This window comes from Chaetura pelagica, unplaced genomic scaffold (assembly GCF_000747805.2).
Source record: "Chaetura pelagica isolate M959 unplaced genomic scaffold, ChaPel_1.0 scaffold571, whole genome shotgun sequence".
Taxonomy (NCBI): Eukaryota; Metazoa; Chordata; class Aves; order Apodiformes; family Apodidae; genus Chaetura; species Chaetura pelagica.
In genome coordinates this window covers 397,864-416,529 of record NW_009952064.1, presented here as the reverse complement: position 1 = coordinate 416,529, position 18,666 = coordinate 397,864, and the positions used below count along the sequence as shown (strand labels likewise).

Below are 18,666 nucleotides of genomic sequence, written 5' to 3'. Positions count from 1 at the left end.
CCCCAAACTTTAGGTAGAGAACACACAGAGGACATCTTCACTTTCAAAGAAGAGAAAATTCCACCACTTCTGCAGGTGAAATCAGCTATGTCTGTATTTCATATCTAGAAGGTAGTGAATGCCACAGTCCCCAAAAACCACAGCAACCAGAAAATGTGAGCAAAGCCTTTTTTTTTTTGCTAAATAGTTCTTCACATGACTGAGACTCCTGCTTTGGTCTCTGTGATAAAAGTGTGGTGGTTGGAAGGCTCCAACCTGAAGCATGGCTGCTGGACGAGGCACGTAGAATGTCAGGGCTTTGGGAGCTGTTGCTCTGTGTTTGGTTGGGTTTTTTTTCCAGTCAACTGCATTCAATCAAAGACCTCAGCTATCCCTCACTCACAGCCAGTATTGCCATCTGTGTGCATCCACCCTTGGAAGGAGTTTTTCCTAGCTGAGAAGTAACCACATCCAACAATGTGAGGTGTTTCAACCAACCCTTTCCCCCCCCACCCTCCCAGTGCTGTATTACTTTATTTTCCCTGTATTTTTTTGCCTTTGTCCATCTAAAGAAGAGGTGAAATACCAGCAAACAAAAGCAGAGCAACAACATGCATTAGGTCAAGAGCTAAGATAGAGCAGCAATTTACAGCACTCTCCCTGAAGCAAGAGTAGAGATTACTGCCATTTAAACCCACTTCCACCCTGCAATTTCCACCATTTCCTGCTACTTTCCAGCCCGGTGTATTAAAAACCAAGACACCAGAGCTGAGGGCTGACTCAAAGAGAAGCCTATCTCCTTCTGCTTGGGAATTACATCATATTTCAAGGCAACTTACATCTTGCTGTGGACAAAATTAAGTCCAATAAAACCAATTTCCGCTCTGACATTATTCAAACATGGCCACAATCAAATAGAGTAGAAAGCCAAATGAAAAAGCCAAGTGCTAAAGTGATTTCATCGATGAAGGCTGAAAAGCTCCACAGATTCAAACCCCTCCTCCTGCTAAAGATAAATGCCCTGCAGTACATTACAGTCTGTGCACTGTAAAATTCTGCAGCTTTTAGCTATGCTTGGAGTTTTAAGTGGCTCATGTACTACACACTCCCTTCTGCAACAGTTTAAAATCCCACTAGGTGTATATCTTTTCCTGTAATCCCATGCTTTTTGGAATAGCAGCACACCAGCCCTGGGAACAACCTCCAGCAAACAGGAATTGAAGGACAAAGGAAGCACTGAGGGATACAGCCTTAATAACTACACTGAGGATGGCTGTGTTCAGCCTTCCTTGGGGATGTTGCTGGAGCTGGGTGAAGCACTTTTGCCTTTTGGGAAGTGCTGTATGGAAAACTCAAAGCTATCCAGTTAGCAATATTAGCTCCTTTAAAGATTTCTGATAAACTGCAGCAGTCTTGAAGTGGACACAGAGGAAAAGAAATCTTAGTATCATTGGGCCTAGTAAAAGTTCCCTGTATCTTTTTTTCTTTATTCTTCACCAGAGCAGCTTCAGGTCAGCTGCCCTGTCTCCTGAGGCTACAACAGAGTGTCAGAAGACATTTTCACTACATCTTTGCTGATCTGACCGCATTTTTTAGTCCAGCCTGAATGTAGCACCGTCTCACAAAAATGCCCCCCTCACAACTAGCAGGTTGAAACAAACCTCTCAGCTGCAATGTAAATCTACACAGTGCCTCCTCCTACCTGACAGCCTGCATGACATGGGGAAGCAGTAGCTGCACTACCACCCTGAGGACACAAAGAGCAGAGCCAAGGCTGCGTCTCAGCCCTGCCTGCAAACTGCAGGAAGTGTTTCCAGTCCTCTTTTTTGGGGCTTTCCTCTTCACACACACACACACACACCTCCCCACCCCCCTCCACCTTCCTTTGTTTCTTTGGGTGTGTGAACAACTGCGTGAAAATCAGAGAACAAAGGGAAGATCAAAGAGTGCAGGTAGCTAGATCATTATGTATGCCAGCCAGGGCAAAAGTTGAAGCCTCTGGAGCTTAGTGGCCAAGCTACTTTAGAGTTACGCCAAGAGAGCTGTGCCCTCTGAAGCTTCCTGGCACAGGAACTGTTGTGAGGTAAAGCAATGAGGTTTCCAGTGCTGCAGGAGGGATGTCAGGCTTCAGGAGCCACCAACGACACAGGCATCTAGTTAATTCAAGTGCAATTATAGTCAATAAACATTGCTCATTACTTAGATCTCTTTGGCATTGGAGTCAGAGAGATGCTGGTTTATATACTGAGGCCCTCTGGGGGAGTGAGGATTTTGGGGCAGAGGCTGCTTTTACTACACATCCCAATAATAACTTGGGGGCTGAAGTGTTTGTAGACCACTCTCTCCCCTGTGCTGCACCACTGCAGGTGTGGTCAGTGGCTCTGGGATGAGGCTCTACATGGACAGTATGTTGGGGATTGGGCTGGAAGTGTGGATCAGGAAAACAGCCTCAAAATACCTCCACATCACTGATGGGATTTGACTACAAAAAAAATCCAGGACTGTAAATGTACTTTGAGCTCTTTCATAGAAGGCCCTTCTACTCTGCCTTTTCCAGCAAGCCACAGATGGATGCTTGGTCTCACCCCATCCTGCTGCCCCTGAAATAGGGGGGTGCCAGGTGGTGGATGGACTTCAACCACCACCAGGTAGCCAGAAACTAAAGCTCAGTCCCTTCACAAGGCACAGTGGCCAAGTGCTCTGAGTTCAAACTCACGATGCAACCTGTCCTCACACTGCATTGACCTCTGGGCTCAAGTGAAGTCAGGAGACTATTTGACAGTGTTCTTGATCTGGCACTACCTGGCTGAAGGACAGTCTTTTCCAGGCATGACAGGTGTAAGTCTGTACATGTGTTGGAAGTCCACTTGGAGTCCCAAACAGCAGTGCCTGCAGCAACACAACCACTCAGCCATTTAGCCTGAACCTACCTGCACTCTGAGTGAGAGCTACCACAGAGGGGTGCTACCATGCCCACCTGCCAAAGCAGAAGGGACAGGAACTACTATCTCTTAAAGCAGCCCAGCACTGAGAAAGCATCTGGACAGGAAAGTCACTGCAGGAAAGCAACCTTGATGTTTGGAAATGCTCAAAGATGCAATTTTTGTGAGTAGAAGAACCTAGCTGGGGAGAACTACCTGCTCAGCACACGCCTCTGTTCTTCCGTCCTTGCTACTCATATAACGATATACATACTCACTATATTCCCAGCACCTCTTGCATATCTGAATGCTAACTATATTAATTAGCTGTTCACACAATTATTTGTTTTCTCCTATGTTGCCTTTCCTCCCACCTTTTTATTCTTTTTTCACTTCTACTGATTTTTTGCAAGACTTGTAGTTTGAGCCAGCTACGAAGTTTACTGAATAAGAGGGTCTCTGCTTTTAACTACTGTGGCCTTCTCTCTTTCATTTGGGTTCTCCTCAGGCTTTATTTCTCTAAAAGCTGTTTTAGCTCTTGCTCTGGTCTTCACTTCCATTTGCCAGGACATTCATGGCATGCAAGAGAGACAGACTGATAACTGTGTGCCAAGCTAACCTTTGCCCCATCAGCATTGCCCACTTCCCTGCGCTGCAGCTCAGAGGCAAAATGTAGCATCACTACCCCGGTTTCTTGCAATATAAATACTTTTATATGATTAATTTGTGCCTGCATGTTCTACAAATACTGCAGCAAAGCATCAGAGTCTTCAGGTACTATTCCAAGCATTGCTTATGTCAGCAAGCAGGAGCTCCTTGCTCGAACGATGAGGACACACTGTCATCATTTGTGCAGGAGCTTGCTGCTCCAATGGGACTCACAAAGCTCTGGATCTCATTACATATTTAGAATCACAGAATCATCATCAAGGTTGGACAAGACCTTCAAGATCATCAAGTCCAACCATCTACCCTACAACCCCTAAACACTAAACCATCTCCCAAAACACCACGTGAACCTACTTTTTGAACACCTGCAGGGACAGTGCCTCTACCACCTCTGTAGGCAGCCTGTTCCAATGCCTCACCACTCTTTCTGTGAAGAATTTTTTCCCAATATCCAGTCTGAACCTCCCCTGGTGCAACTTGACCCCATTTCCTCTTGTCCTGCCGCTGGTCACTAGGGAGAAGAGGCCAACACTCACCCCACCACAACCTCCTTTCAGGTAGCTGCAGAGAGCAATGAGGTCTCCCATCAGTCTCTTCTTCTCCAGGATGAACAGTCCCAGCTCCCTCAACCTCTCCTCATAAGGCTGCTTCTCAAGATCCCTAATCAGCTTAGTTGCCCTTCTCTGCACCCTCTCCAGCACCTCAATGTCCATCTGTAGTCTATATGTATAGTCAGTGGAAGTTTAAGGATCTACAGAGCAAAAGGGGCTCTGTAAGTGCATTAAGTAAACACAGAGGACAGCACAGCCCTGGTGCTACACCAGAAACTTCTGCTGCGAACCACTTCACTGGAGCAGAAAGCAGATGAAAGTCGACACAGAAGCCCTGCATCCAAAAGCAGGGCCTTGAGATTTTTGAGCAGAAAATCCAGCCCCACTAAATGAGGCTCAGCACCTGCCACTCTCCAGCCTTTGTTCGCTCCAGTAATGAACACCTTTGTAAAAACAGCTGTAGATTAGAAAAGGAATTAACACCCAAACAAAGGAGAAGCTTAATTAAGCACTGCATGAAAAGACAACAGAGGGGAAGTACAGGTTAAAGAAAAAAAAAAAAAAAAAGAAAAAAAAAACAACCAACAAGACATCTGCACAGACTTAATTTCAATTTCCCCTCTTGTAGGTCATTTTACTCAATGTAATTTCCTTTTTGTATCTGGGAGAGTTCGTTACTGAGGTACTGCCCATTAACAGAAGGGGGTTTGTTGCTTTCCATTCACTTGTACTTTTTTTAATGCTTTGGATTGTGAGTCCTTCATAAAAAATAAAATAAAAAAAAGAAAAAAGAAAAAAGGGCAAAACCGATTTAAATTAGACTTTGGGAGGATGCCATTTCAGAAACTTCTTCTCAGAGAGCTTCAGCTAATTAAACAAATGATTGCAAAATGCTCACAATATCAACCCTGTCAGTTTATATGAGAAATATCTACATCAACCTGTAGGTATTTAACTAAACAAAATGTGGAGGAATAATGTCTTTTAAAGATAAGCACAAACCTTAAGCTGTAAGGGGGCGCACACCTTTTAAAGCCATGAGTGGATTATGGAGAGGCCAAAGACCTTGAACATCTATGCTGATTTGAAAAAGACAGGAGCTGAAGATATGAGTGGCCAGGCTGAGAATGAGACTTCAACAGATTCAAAAAATGGATGAGCACACTGAGCTGCTCTTGATGTTAAAGTCGAGCTCTAAGTTACTGCCAAGAGGGCAGGTTAGGAGCGATTAATAATGCTCAAGGAAATATCTGGATTTTTGCTACTAAACTGCAGCAACTCGGAGCAAAAGCTAGGAAGAAGCAAGCAGGTAGGAAAGGGTGCCTAGGGTAGGAAACCAGGAATGTAAATGTTATGTGATTAGTCTGTATACAGTCGCTGGAGGCAGTGAAAGCCTCAACTCTCCAAAGCTAGATGATTGAAATGCAGCCAGTCTTTACCTTCTGACAATTCTCTCCCATTGACCTCATCCTCAATCCATGTCTTGGTAGCTCAACACTCTATTCTGCCAGTTTTCCTCTTTACAACACGTACATTCAGTGCCTAGAAGGACCTGCAGTCTCCAAAGGATGGCTAGTCTTTTCCTTCCCACCCCTGCAACCTGCTCTGGTCTCACACTATATTTAATTTGCCCAGTGAGTAACACTTCCTAGGATAGGCACCTTAGCTTCTCAATGGATTTTTTGACCAGGTGAGCACAATGAGGTATAACATGAATTACTACAGCCTTGACTGGGAAAATGTAGTATTAACTTTCCTAAAGCCCAGTTAAGGGTCAAAGAACCCATTGTACAAAGTTTAAGCAAAAAGGGCAGTGAGGAGGGAGGGGAGAGAAGAGGGGAAAAAAAGTGGCTCTGCCCATCATGGCAGGGTCAGAGGCTGAAGCTGATGGTAAACAACCACTAATGTGGTTAATATGCTGGCAAGCCCCCAGCAGATTTCCCAGCTCTTGCTTAAGGGCTGCTGCTTGCCACAGCTCTGGGAAACAGCACTGACCTCAGCTGGGTGGGCTGCTTGCTTCCCACCCCCTGATTTAGGAGCTGAGATTAAGAAGAGACAACCCTCCCTGTACCCGATCCAGGTGCAAACCCAGCGCCAGTGCACTGAGTGTTTGAAAACGGGAGAGGCAGTAGTTCGAGGCAAAAATTACCTATTCTCAGGTGTCACAACCAGGATAACTCTGGATACGACTGAGGACACTGTCCTGGTCAAACCAGCTGGGTACAAGGCGTGCCAGAATTGAGATGAGCTCCTGCCCATCCAGGCCTTCCTCTCTGCGATTGCTTGGCAGCAGCATTAATGAGAAAACAGTTTTGAAAGGGGAAACTCAGTTCAGAACATGACTTTAGGAGGAATGCCAAGATCGTTCCTTGTTTATTTTACTTGTTGTGTAAACAGTTTTATAATACTCATCAATACAGTCTGTAGAGTGTATTTTTTTCTTTTTAAATAACCAGCACGGACATCAGTATCTTGCTCATGGCTGTGGCCTTTTCTTTGACTCCGTGCACTGAAGCCAATGCATCGTGTTGCCGTTTTACTCTATGTATTGTGCTGACCACTACTTGATGGCAGGCCCTTAGTGAATCAACCTAAATGAATCAATCAGAAGGTACTGAAATCACATAATAGACACCAGCACTAGAAAGGTCAGGAAACACGGATTAAGGACGAATGCTCTGTTTACATGATCAAAAGACATTAAGGCACAAAAAGGCTGAGAAATTTTTTCACTGCATGTGTCTGTTGAAAGCATTCGGTTTGCTTCTGCCAGATTCCCTCTTAGCAGTACCAGTTCCAGATCCCCACTGCTGAGCAATTTTAAAGTTCAGTGAACAAATTATTTCAATTATTTGGTTTTCTCCCATTTTCTCTGTGAATTCTTCTCAACTTCAGGCTTACTTTTTGCCTCTAAATGCGAGCGACAATCTGAGGAGGTTCTAATCAAAACTTTTCCCCCTCCTTAACTTCTTCTATGTACAGAACCCAGCTTGCATAGTTATGATCACAAAATATCAACATACTGTACCTCTTCCTTAGCAATAGCTACAGTGTCAGGGGAATGTAGCCCATAAGAAGCACAATAAAATATAAATGACCTTGTTACACTTCAGTGGCACAACGGATTCCACTGTGGAGGTCCTTCATGGATTTAGAGGCCTCATTCTCTTTTTCCTCTCCAACACAGATTATTTAGAAGATTTATGGGGACACGTTTCCTTTTATTCCAGAAAATGAAACCTAATTGTTCACTCAGTATTATTTTGCTGCATGTCTACTACTAAATTTGTGGCCATAATACAGACACACACATGCACCTCTGTGCAAAGCAGCGCTCATCATGAAATGCAGATAAAACCAGGATCTAGAGAAAATCTAAAGGGGAGACTGCCATGAGAACATCCATCATTGTAGTTATTTTTAAATGAAGAAAAGCACAAGCAATTTTCTCAAAAAAACAGCTGCAGTGAAGCAAGGCATATACTTGCTACAAATTAACATGCTTAATCTAGAACCCTTTGCAAGACTCCTCATGTACCGTCTCTGCAAAAAGAAAAGCATCCTCAGCTGGGTAAGGGCAAAGTCCTCTGCCTGCCCTGAGTTCTGCTGGTTCTCTCCATCCCTGAAAGCTCCTTGGCCAGCAGCCCCATGGCTCTTGCACCTTGATGCACGGTAGCCCTCTGACCCTTGTATTTACCAACTTCAGTATCTCTCTCAAAGGCAATAAAGAGATTTTAAATACTGCTTCTTGCAAGTTTCCAAGCAGAATGTACTACATGGAGGCAATCTGAAAGCAGTAACAAATCATGTGGAGCTAGAAGATAGCAGCCCTTGTGTTCTCAGCAAATATTGCAGTTAACAAGCCAGACTTACTTGGCTGAAAGACTTATATCATGACACCTTATATGAGAGAGCCAAGTTACAGTCTTAGCAATGGGGCTCCCTGATGCTTATCTGTAAATCAGTATTTACTATGCATTTATTAAGTCTGGGATTTCACAAAGTGCCTTTCAATAATGAAGTATCTGATTCACGGGCATAAATTTCCCTCTGAATGGATTACATCACGTCACTAGGATTGTTCTGCAACTAACAACACACAAAGAGAATAATCAAAATTCAATAATCTGATTTAAGCAAATCCAAGCACGCTCTAAACCCAAACATTTTAGAAAGCATTAGACCACTGACTCTGGTGGAAATCTTGAATTTCCAACAATTTCCAAAGTGATTCCAGGAGCTAAATGCTGTGAGAAACCTGGCTACCTACAGAAAACCTCACTGCACAGCTGAAGAGCCATCAAACGAACACAAAGCTCCTTGACTCAGTGCTGTCAACAGCAGCATGTCTGAGCCTGATGTGATTTGCTTGTGTGGGAAATCAGCTGCCTGCCTTTCCAGAGGTACACACCTTGATTCTGATGAACTTCATCAAGAACATGCTAAACTTGCTCACTGCCTAGAAAGATGCTTGGATACTTTATTGGAAGGCAGCCACACTACACCACTGAATAGTCTAGGTCTTGATCAGTTGCTTTCCCTAACTTGTCTTAAACCAGAACTTGCATTTTTTACCTTTTTTTTGGTGAGGGTGATCTGCTTTCTTTAAATATAACATATATGTAGTGAAAATTAGCAACCACAGAAAATGAAAAGAATTTTTTTAAAAAAATACCCTTTCCAGAAGAAGATGCTACAGATGTGACATGGTATCCCACCTCTGCAAACAGCATACATGCCACTCAGAAATCCAAGTCACAAGTCTAGGTCTAGTCTTAAAATAATTTTATAGTGATGATGGGAAACTATCAGACAGTAAGAAACCATCTACTATTATAAACGGTGTTAACTGGATATTTTTTTTTTAATCCAGATTTATACTTGAGGAAGAATAAAACAATTATTACCCCTACAGCTGCCACAGAATAAAACACGTTTTCTCATTAAGTAACAATAGCAAAGAATCATAATAGAGCAATATATTTTCTAATTCTAATCACAGCATACACCAGAAATATACCAGTAGTGCTATAGCAGAGACTGCTTCCTCACTGTATTGCTAACAAGCCACCTACCCAGATGTACCAAGTTGCTCTCCACCAGGATTTTAACTCCCCCAAAAAACATGTAACAAGAAAACACCAATAACAAAAAAAAAAAAAAAGTATAAAAGGTTTTTTTTAAAGGGATCCATACCAACCTGATCCTTTGAATTTGTACCAATTTCAGCTGTGAATATCCACAGGCCCTGCACAGAACTACTGGCATCCTATGTCTTGCTCTAACACACACATCTGCTCCCAAAAGATTCACAGAATCCTAGAATCATTCCTCTAGAAAAACACTCTTGTGAAGTCCTCAACATTTTCAGGTGATGATGACATGCTCCATGTCACAGAGCACATTCAGCAGGCACCATAAGATGTAAGACAGGAGAAGATGCAACATGCAGCAAAGGATGCCAGCAGCGTGGCTGCAGTGGCAGAGAAAGACTTTCCAGGGGCTGAGCTCTTGGGCAGTGGCACAGGGCTCCCCTAGGAAGTCTCACCTCACACCACCTGATTTTTTAATGTTTCTGGATGGGTAAAATGAGGGCCAGTTATGCCTCTCAATCAAAGTGCTATTCTCTTCTAAACAGTCATATATGGCTTACGAAATCAGTGGACCTGAAATTTGATCTCTCGTATGATTTATTTGACATCTTCTCCCATTACACAAATATAAATATAACAGGCATTTCTCTGCAGCCCTGAAATGATTCAGAATTAATGCCAGATGACAAAATAGACCATGTACCAGGAGGGGAAAAGTTACAGTAAAAGCTCCTTCCCATTAATGGGGCCATTCATTCTTATGGCCACTATTCCACGAGGGAGCTGGACATAAATTACTTATTTGACATCTAGTTATAGACGATTATATCTGACATAATGAAGTTATAATGGAAGGAGTTTGCACATTGTTTGGTTATTAAGTGCCCATTTTTTGTCCCTGCACCAGGTGCAATGGTGATAGGCCATACAAATCATCCAGAAGAAATGCCAAAATGGGCTCCCTTACTGATAAAGCACCACACATGTTTATTAATTTAACAGCTTGTCTTATGTCTCCCCAATCTGCTCATTTAAAACAGTTATTTGCCCTATAAATACTTCAGAAAGAGAAGTGTAGCCAAAAATTAGTCTGGCAGAAAAGGGGGAGTGTGGGGGGGGGGGGAGGTATGAGAAGGGTTTCATGCTCTTTTTTTCCATGTTGAAATAGTTCAACAGCTTTTTTTCAAGCTGGTAATAGGACATTCACTTTAGATTAGTGACGCTTGAGGGTGCCCCACCATGGGGAAAGCAACTCTGCTTTCCAGCTGTTGCCACTGTCTGCTGGGTTGAAACTTCCACCACTGATGGTAAATGGCACAACTCAGTACAGTGGAAAATGAAACCTGCTGTCAAAAGAATCTCCTGGGTGGATGTCTATGTCCATTTTGAGCTTATCAGGTTGTATGGTAGCCTCAAACAGCCTGCAAAGAATAACATAGCAAGGCATCTTTAAATCACAGTTCATGCTGATTTCCACAGCAAAACTCCTTTACAAGGCATCAATCAGCTGCTAAAAAAGCTAGTTAAAAAGTGCTTTTTTCTTTTCTTTTTCCTTTTTTTTTAATGACTAAGACTCATGGAAAAGGTGTTAAATATCACTCACTGTTTCCCCCCCAAAGTCCTTAAATATATTCAAGTGTAAATACATGGAACAGTTCCCACCAGCATACAGGATTTAGCACTCCTGCTTGAGAGACCAGCTCTCTGCTAGAGCCAGCACTGTTATCTTATAAATAAACAGCAAGGCCCCGAGGTGCCCCTCTGCAAGGAAAACACACATTCCAAGGAAATAAGAGCAACAGTTCAACACCCTAGGAAAAAAAGAAAATGGCAAATGACATGCTATTAACTCTTCCTGAATATGGACAGCTATAGGATGTAAAGTAGGTCCTCCGTAATGATAACAAGCAAACAGGGGGACTCTGCAGGCTGGCTCCATGATTTCTAGGAGTTCTAGCTGCTCCAGTTATATTAGTTATCACCAATCATGATACCTAATGAGGAATTAATAAATGCAGTTCAAAGCAGCTGCCTGCTTCAAGGAAAATCAGGGGTTAGTCCAAGCTGCACTTGCAGCCCAGAAACCAACCATGTCCTGGGCTGCATCACAAGAAGTGTGGCCAGCAGGGTCAGGGAGGGGATTCTGCCCCCCTAACTCTGCTCTTGTGAGACCCCACCCAGAGTGCTGTGTCCTGTTCTGGAGCCCCCAACACAGAAAGAACATAGACCTCCCGGAGAGAGCCCAGAGGAGGCCACAAAGATGATCAGAGGGCTGGAGCAGCTCTGCTCTGGAGACAGGCTGAGAGAGTTGGGGTGTGCAGCCTGGAGAAGAGAAGGCTCCAGGGGGACCTTAGAGCACCTTCCAGTGCCTGAAGGGGAGAGAGGAAAGCTGGGGAGGGACTGTTTACAAGGACATTTAGTGGTAGGACATGGGGCAATAGTTTCAAACTGAAAGAGGGGAGATTTGGGTGAGACATTAGGAAGAAATTATTTAAGGTGAGGGTGGTGAGACACTGGAACAGGTTGTCCAGGGAAGTTGTGGAAGCCCGACCCATGAACGTGTTCAAAGTCAGGTTGGATGGAACTCTGAGCAATCTAGTTTAGTAAGAGGTGTCCCTGCCCACGCATGGAGGTTGGAACTAGATAACCTTTAAGGTTCCTTCCAACCCAAACCATTCTATGATTCTATGAATTTCGAAGAGCTCTGGATAGGACTGAGAAAAGTTGTGCACTCTAATATAAGAGGTCACCCCTCTGCTGTTTTCACAACCCAAACAAGCTCCATACTTGGCCATGCACTCCTGCATCCACATATACCACACTACCCAAAATCCACTGTCACCACATTGAGCTATTTGAAGACTCATCTACAGCCTGGAGGCAGAGGGCTTTATATGAGCCTGTCCATCACGACAAAAAGCAGAGTTCAAATGAAAAATAAACAGCAAAGCAACCCACCAAACACACCTGCACAGACCTCTTAAAAAAAAAGGCAGCTGAAAATGCACAGTCCATGTGAAGCTTCTAGTCACTGCAAAACCTTTCCAGTGACCATGCATGTATGATGTACAGTCATCTCCCATCCAGCTGGTGCAACACCAGTTACCTGCATGCCTCATATACTCTGATTGCCTGGAAAGCCACATGAGATGAGAAAATACTGCATGTCTGTGGCTGGCTTGCTGCAAGGAGCACTCACACCCCACTGTGGAGGGAGTGAGAACCTCTGTGGGATCAGGGCAGCCATGAAGGGGAAGCCCTGAGAGCAGCCATACTTGGGAGAAAAAGTTGAGCAAAAGCAAAGAGAAAACCCCTGTGCACGACCAAGGAAGAGCAGGACACATAACTGTATAGAGAAAAAGGGTCCCAAGCATGTGGGACCACAATCAGCATCCAGTGCACAGTCCTCTCTTTACTCAAAGGCATCAGCTTAGCCTCTCCTCTGAGCTCTCCTGCCTGAAGGATGCCAGAAAAATAATACTGCCTTAAGAAGGTGGAAATGTAAAGCTTTAACTAGAAAGTGGGACCTCGAGCAGAAGCAAAGGGACATTGTAAAGAAATCTTGAGCTGAAGAAATAGTTTTTCCAGAAGGACTCAAGCAGAAAATGAAAAAGCCTGGAAACAGGAGGTGTCTGGCCACAATTGGCTCAGAGCAGGGACACCTGAACAGCATCTCTCTCATAGCACTGGATCCAGGGAGGGAGAGGCAGGAGAACTGGTGTCTCAGGGCCTGGTGAGCACAGAATGCATGACCCTGCATGTCAGCTTGCATTAAGGCAGAGTGTGCCATTGGGCCTTGCTGGGCAGTGCTGTCCTCCCTCTGGACCTGGGAAGGAGGACTGGGGCTGTGCAATGAGCTGTCAGATCCTCCCACATCATCTGCAAAGCCATCAATCCTCTCTGGGACCTTTGAGAGAGGGGAAAAAGACAAACAAGAAAACCCACCCAGAACACGTACATCCACAAAGCTGCTGTATTTTTGTCAGGAAGATTTCACAGTGCTTCTGCCATTCAGTAATGGTTCTTCCTCAGATGCTCTACATGCAAAGGGGGAGAAAAATGGCAGAACAGATCCAGCTTCTGAAGAAAGGGAGCACAATGGGACATGGCACTGAGCTGGAGAAGAAAGGGGGAAAAACCAAAAAATCCTCTGGCTGTCTCCCTTATACACTGCTGAAAGGGCAGAGAGAGATTTTGCCTCTGTTGAGGCTGCATCTCACAACTGAGGTTTAGAGGGAGAAGAACCCACAGTGCCTTAAATGGGGTCAAAACAACCTTCCTGGCTAAAGAAACCTGCATAGAAGGGTGAGAAACTCCAGTCCCTCCTTTACTTGCTAATTATTCCTAGAACTGGGGAACAACACACAGTTCTGTTCATCAATTCGTGTTTTGGAAATACACTGAACTTTAAACCTATCAGACTCCAAGACAGCTACTCCTTGAGCTTCACCTTTAAAAGAAAACTTTGCAAAACACCAGCACAACAGGGGAGTAAGGATCCTCAGACTGCCTAATTTTACACACCAAGCATATATTTTATATTTAATATGATTACACATATATGCTAAAATCTGCTTCTGTAAAGCTTTATAAAGAATTTTAGTGCATTAATTCAGTGAGTTTAATTCACTTATTTGCTGTGTTTTAGTACCTGGAAGAATTTGAGTCCAAAAGCTAAATTTAATTTATTGTTATATATAATAATCCCATAAAATCCCTTTCTAAGTCAGAGTATCAGCATCACCCTCATCTGTGAAACTCCTTGCTCCTGACAATAATGAGCAATCCATTTTTAAACACAGGTTTAATCTCCTGTCTGTGAAAGCACAACTTTAGGGCTGGGCTACCCCTGGAATTATTCTACATATGGACAGTGCAAACAGTGGTGTAAAAATCCTGTGATCACATCTGGATCATTAGACTGAGAGAAGATGTAAAAATAATTGTGCTTTGTATAGAGAACAGATTTTAAAACACCCTCTAATTAAAAAGGGGATGGGGAATAAGAAGTATATTGATAAAAAATGCTGATTCAGGGCCTCATTTCTATTAAGGGGTTTACAGTATCATTACTGTGCTACTGTACAGAGCAGTGGCTCAGAGTAATTACCCTGTAATGCATGATGACATTAATGTACTAGTAAACTACTGGAGTTTATACTCTATTCACTACTAGCATCAGGACTCTGAAAGGCAGGTAAAAATGCCCTGCATGCATAAATAATATGTGTAAATGTCACCAGTGATAAAATTTTCAAAAAGGAGAAGGAAGAGGCAGTTACAAATAAATCTGCCAGCTGAGAAATGCAAGTGCATAGACCCACAGGAACACTAAAGCTGCATTGTTTCTTAAAAATACAGGGAAGGAAAGATGCTTTTATAGCCCTACCCTGGCTCTATTTCCATTTATTACAATTAAAATTGCACGGTGGCTTCTTTTTGCTACTGTAAGTGCAACATTGACCTGCACCTGGTGTTCAGCTCAGTGTGAGGGGCAATGCAGAAGAGAGATGAAGAGCATCAGAGCAACAGCTCAAAGCATTAGTGGTCATGACTGTCATGATGGTGCCCTTTTTTTTTTTTAGAGTTCCAGTTACTGGAAATGAGAAGAAACAGTGAGAGTTTCAGGACAGTGGTACTTTTGCCCTCTTTGTTTAAAACAGCTGTTGTGGTTACAGGATGAAGCTTGGAACACGACCTGAGCACGTCCCAAGGTATCAGAAAATGCAGCCAAACAACAACAAAAAAATCATAATGCTCACACACTGAAAGAAAAAAAAAATAGGAATTCATGGTTCTTATGACACTCTGATGGATTTTGGGCACTGAGACTAGAAGAGAGGCAGCAGACATGCAGTACAGTTACACATCCCAGATCCCAGGGCCAGAGGAAAGCCCTGCTCTTCCCCCAGGAGACAGTACTAATTACTACATTTTTAACACCCCCAGTCACCAGCGAATAGACTGATGCCTTCAGAGCTGGCTACCCCCCTGGTCCTCTCCTCTTAAGTTACTCTAAGGGATTTGAGTCCTTTTACCAGCACACAGCAGCAGTATTACCAGTCCTTCCACCCTGAGCAGCTCTTTCTTTAATATCTCTCACCTGGAGGTGAGGAAGCAGTAAATGTAGCAGTTTGTGGTGGATAAACTCCATTTTACCTTCTCTGCAAGTGCTGCAACTGTTCTGCCTGACCCACTGTGCCCTGATTCTGGTGGCAGATCTTGCAAAGGCCTCACAAATGGCAGGTCACTGAAGATCTTTGTCAGTCTTCAGCTCTTTTATCTTGGAGAAATCAAGGCACAGCTTCTTCATCTGATGCATTCTTCAGTCTTCCAAAGGCTGCTCCAGACCCCACCCAAAGGATCTACTTTGACCTATTCTAAGTAAGCTCTGAATCATCACATCCAACATCAAAGACAGACTTGAGCAAGAAGGTCCTGGAAGACAAAACTGTCTCTGCCTTACTGGAGTGCTCTGCTGAGAAAGCAAGGTAGCAAATTTTAATGAGTGAACTGGAAGTTTTCCAGCGGCTTAGAAGCAGCTCATGATCTCCAATGAATGTCTCAAATTTCAGGGTAGTTCACTCAAAGCTGAATGGAGGTTGTGGACTGCCAGGGGATTGTAACATGATCAGCTCAACTCACAATAAGACCAGATTTGGAGAGAGGACTGTGATTAGAGCATCCTCACACCCAAGTTCTGTCACCCAGCACACCATTCTGCCTCTCAGAGATGCAAGAGGAACCACCAGGGAATAACAGTGCTGAGGCTGCTTCTGTGCAACAAGAGTCAATTCCTTAGTTTTTGTCACTGCATCAGCTAAGAAAACCCACATTCACACTTACAGAGGGAAAAAAACCCAGCAAATGTTCACTCAGTCACTCAGAAGCAGGGTTTGCAGTTGCAGCTGCAATTCACCAACACAAAGCTTTTTTTGTCTTCCAGAATATTAGAGATGGAAAACAAAGTGAGATTTGGAAAACAGCTTTCTACAGATCACATATTGCCAGTGTGCCTATGCACATGGACCTTGCATTATGAACATGTTGCATTTTTCAGTCGTGAGCACACAGAGAAACACGTGTGCACACACACACCTGCAGCCTTGCAGTGTTGGGCAGAGTGGTGACAATCACTACAAAGCTCAATCCTGTACCCTTTCTGCCACTGTAGCATCCTTTGGAGAGGAGGAGAAAGGAAAAACCTCACATCTTATCTATAGTGCATCTCCCTGCTAACACGCTTTGGCTGTCCTCTCTCTCCCCTGTTCTTTCACAACATTAACTGTGTTTGATGCTCATAAACTTTTCTGAAGCTGACCAAGAAATCCCCCATATACCTGTCTGGTTGTAGCTTTGCTATTATCCATTCTAAGAAGGACAAGCTGGCCATTTTTATATCCTACCTGAATATTGGCAACTTTATTCAAGGAAGCAAAAGGAAGCATTAGAAGTCTGTACCAGCATGGATGTTTGCTCTGGGGCCAGACTCATTTCCCCAGGCCACACAGGCAAACCCTGCAGGTTCATCACGACACAGCCAGGGGATGATCCTCCAAATGGGGCAGAGAAACCAAGGGTCACACTCATGTCACTGAACTTGCACCATTAAAGAGAAGCACCTCTCTTAGCAGTGCTGTCCTGGACCCACTCCATGCATAGAAGCAATCAGCTCACCTAAAATTTGAGTCATCCTCTAGAGTGAACACATCTCCTCACTGACTCTAGAAAAAACCTTAAGCAACAGCAAAAGAAGATTGAATCCAAGGCTGAACCACCACAAAACCACCTCTCTACCTTAACTCTCCTTTACTCAATCTGCCTTTTTGCATCCTGCCACCAGCCTGCTGTGCCTGTGCACGGTCATTAGGAGGGAAAGGGGGAAGGCAGAGGGCAGGGCCTAAGGTACACCTGTCCCTCCACAAACAAACTAGAGGGAAGAACAAAACAGGTTGTGAAGAAGATGGTACGTTCAAAGTGACTTAATGAGGTCCACAGGACACGGTCATCTTTCATAGAGCTCTCTGGAAGGAACTGATGTGCTCCTGAGAGTGCCCTTGGTGGGACCTTCAGCATGGAGGCTTTATGCACGAATGAATGATATGCACTCACGGGTGGTTCACAACACATGAGCATGGAGACTGTGTCACTGACTCACCCTTGGATGGCGGCCTCTCCAGATCCGAATCCAGGTGGATCGGTGGGGCAATGTAGGAAACCTGCCCATGGTGAGCCTGCCCTGTGGACAAACAAGTGTTTTAGTTCCACGGTTTCCTACAGAGGTCTATCAGGGCTATAACTAAACATACAGGATTTTTATGGTACTGGACTCAAAACAGGTTTGCAAGTATTTTGGTTTCTTGTGCATTTTTCTCAATAAACTTCCATTTTGTGGAGACACCTGATGAAGAGTTGAAAACATTCCCATTTATTTTGTTACTTTCCATGAAGACATGGGTACCACGATGAACTTCAGTTATACCTGCTTTATCACTACCACATACATTTTGCACTATGTTCTCTTAAAAGGCCATATGCCACAGAAGACAACCTATGTCACACGAGCCCATTCAATCCGTTAACCTCACTCCAAGAGGGAAGCAAGCATTTCTGTGTCACAGTAATTTTTGAAGGAAGCATGGTATGAAGTGCAACTGCAGGTTTTTCCCATCTGCAGAAGATGCTGACACCAGTTTCACAGAATCACAGAATGGCAAAGGGTTGGAGGCACCTCTGGAGATCATCTAGTCCAAACCCCCTGGCTAGAGCAGGATCCCTTAGAGCAGATCCCACAGGAACACTGAACACGTCCAGGTGGCTTTTCAATGTCTGCAGGGATAGAGACTCCACAACCTCTCTGGGCAGCTTGTTCCAGTGCTCTATTACGCTCAGAGCAAAGAACTATTTTCCCATATACAGATTAAACCTCCTGTGTACCAATTTGTGACCATCACCCTTTTTCCTGTCACTGGGCACCACTGAGAAGAGCCTGGCCCCATCCTCTTCCCATTTGCAGAGCCCAGAATTGTTTCCATTGGGTGGAAGCTTTTTCGGCTCCCCACACCACCGTGCAGTTTCTCAATTGCTAAAGACTCAAATCTTCTCCAGTAATTCGGAGAAGAACTATATTGAGAAACTTCTATTTATAATAAAAAGCATGTTGTTGCAATTCACCTATTTACTCTAACAATTTACAGGGTTGTTAATCTCTTTTTCTAAACACGGAAAGTTAATGACACATAGATTACGATAACAGTTAGAGTAACCTTCCCTTTTCAAGTCATATTTGTGCTGCCATAAAAGCAGTTGATTCCTCTTATGAGACACATTGCAAATAATTAATACGGCTCCCTGTTGACACTTGCTGTTGTTGCTCCAAGCAATTTCCAAGCTAACGTCACAGGCAGGGGAGCAGTGGTGCAGTCTCTGGGATGCTTTGTAATGACATCCAGG

General features: G+C 43.9%; 1 protein-coding gene across 1 annotated transcript in view; it reads right to left on the bottom strand.

Annotated features, from left to right (window-relative positions):
* Window positions 1–18,666, bottom strand: part of LPHN3 (latrophilin 3) — a 269,403-nt gene that overhangs the window by 123,337 nt on the left and 127,400 nt on the right. Inside the window, exon 6 of the mRNA XM_010004508.1 lies at window positions 17,372–17,452. Within this exon, the coding sequence (XP_010002810.1) occupies window positions 17,372–17,452 (81 nt within the window). The remainder of the gene's footprint in view (window positions 1–17,371; window positions 17,453–18,666) is intronic.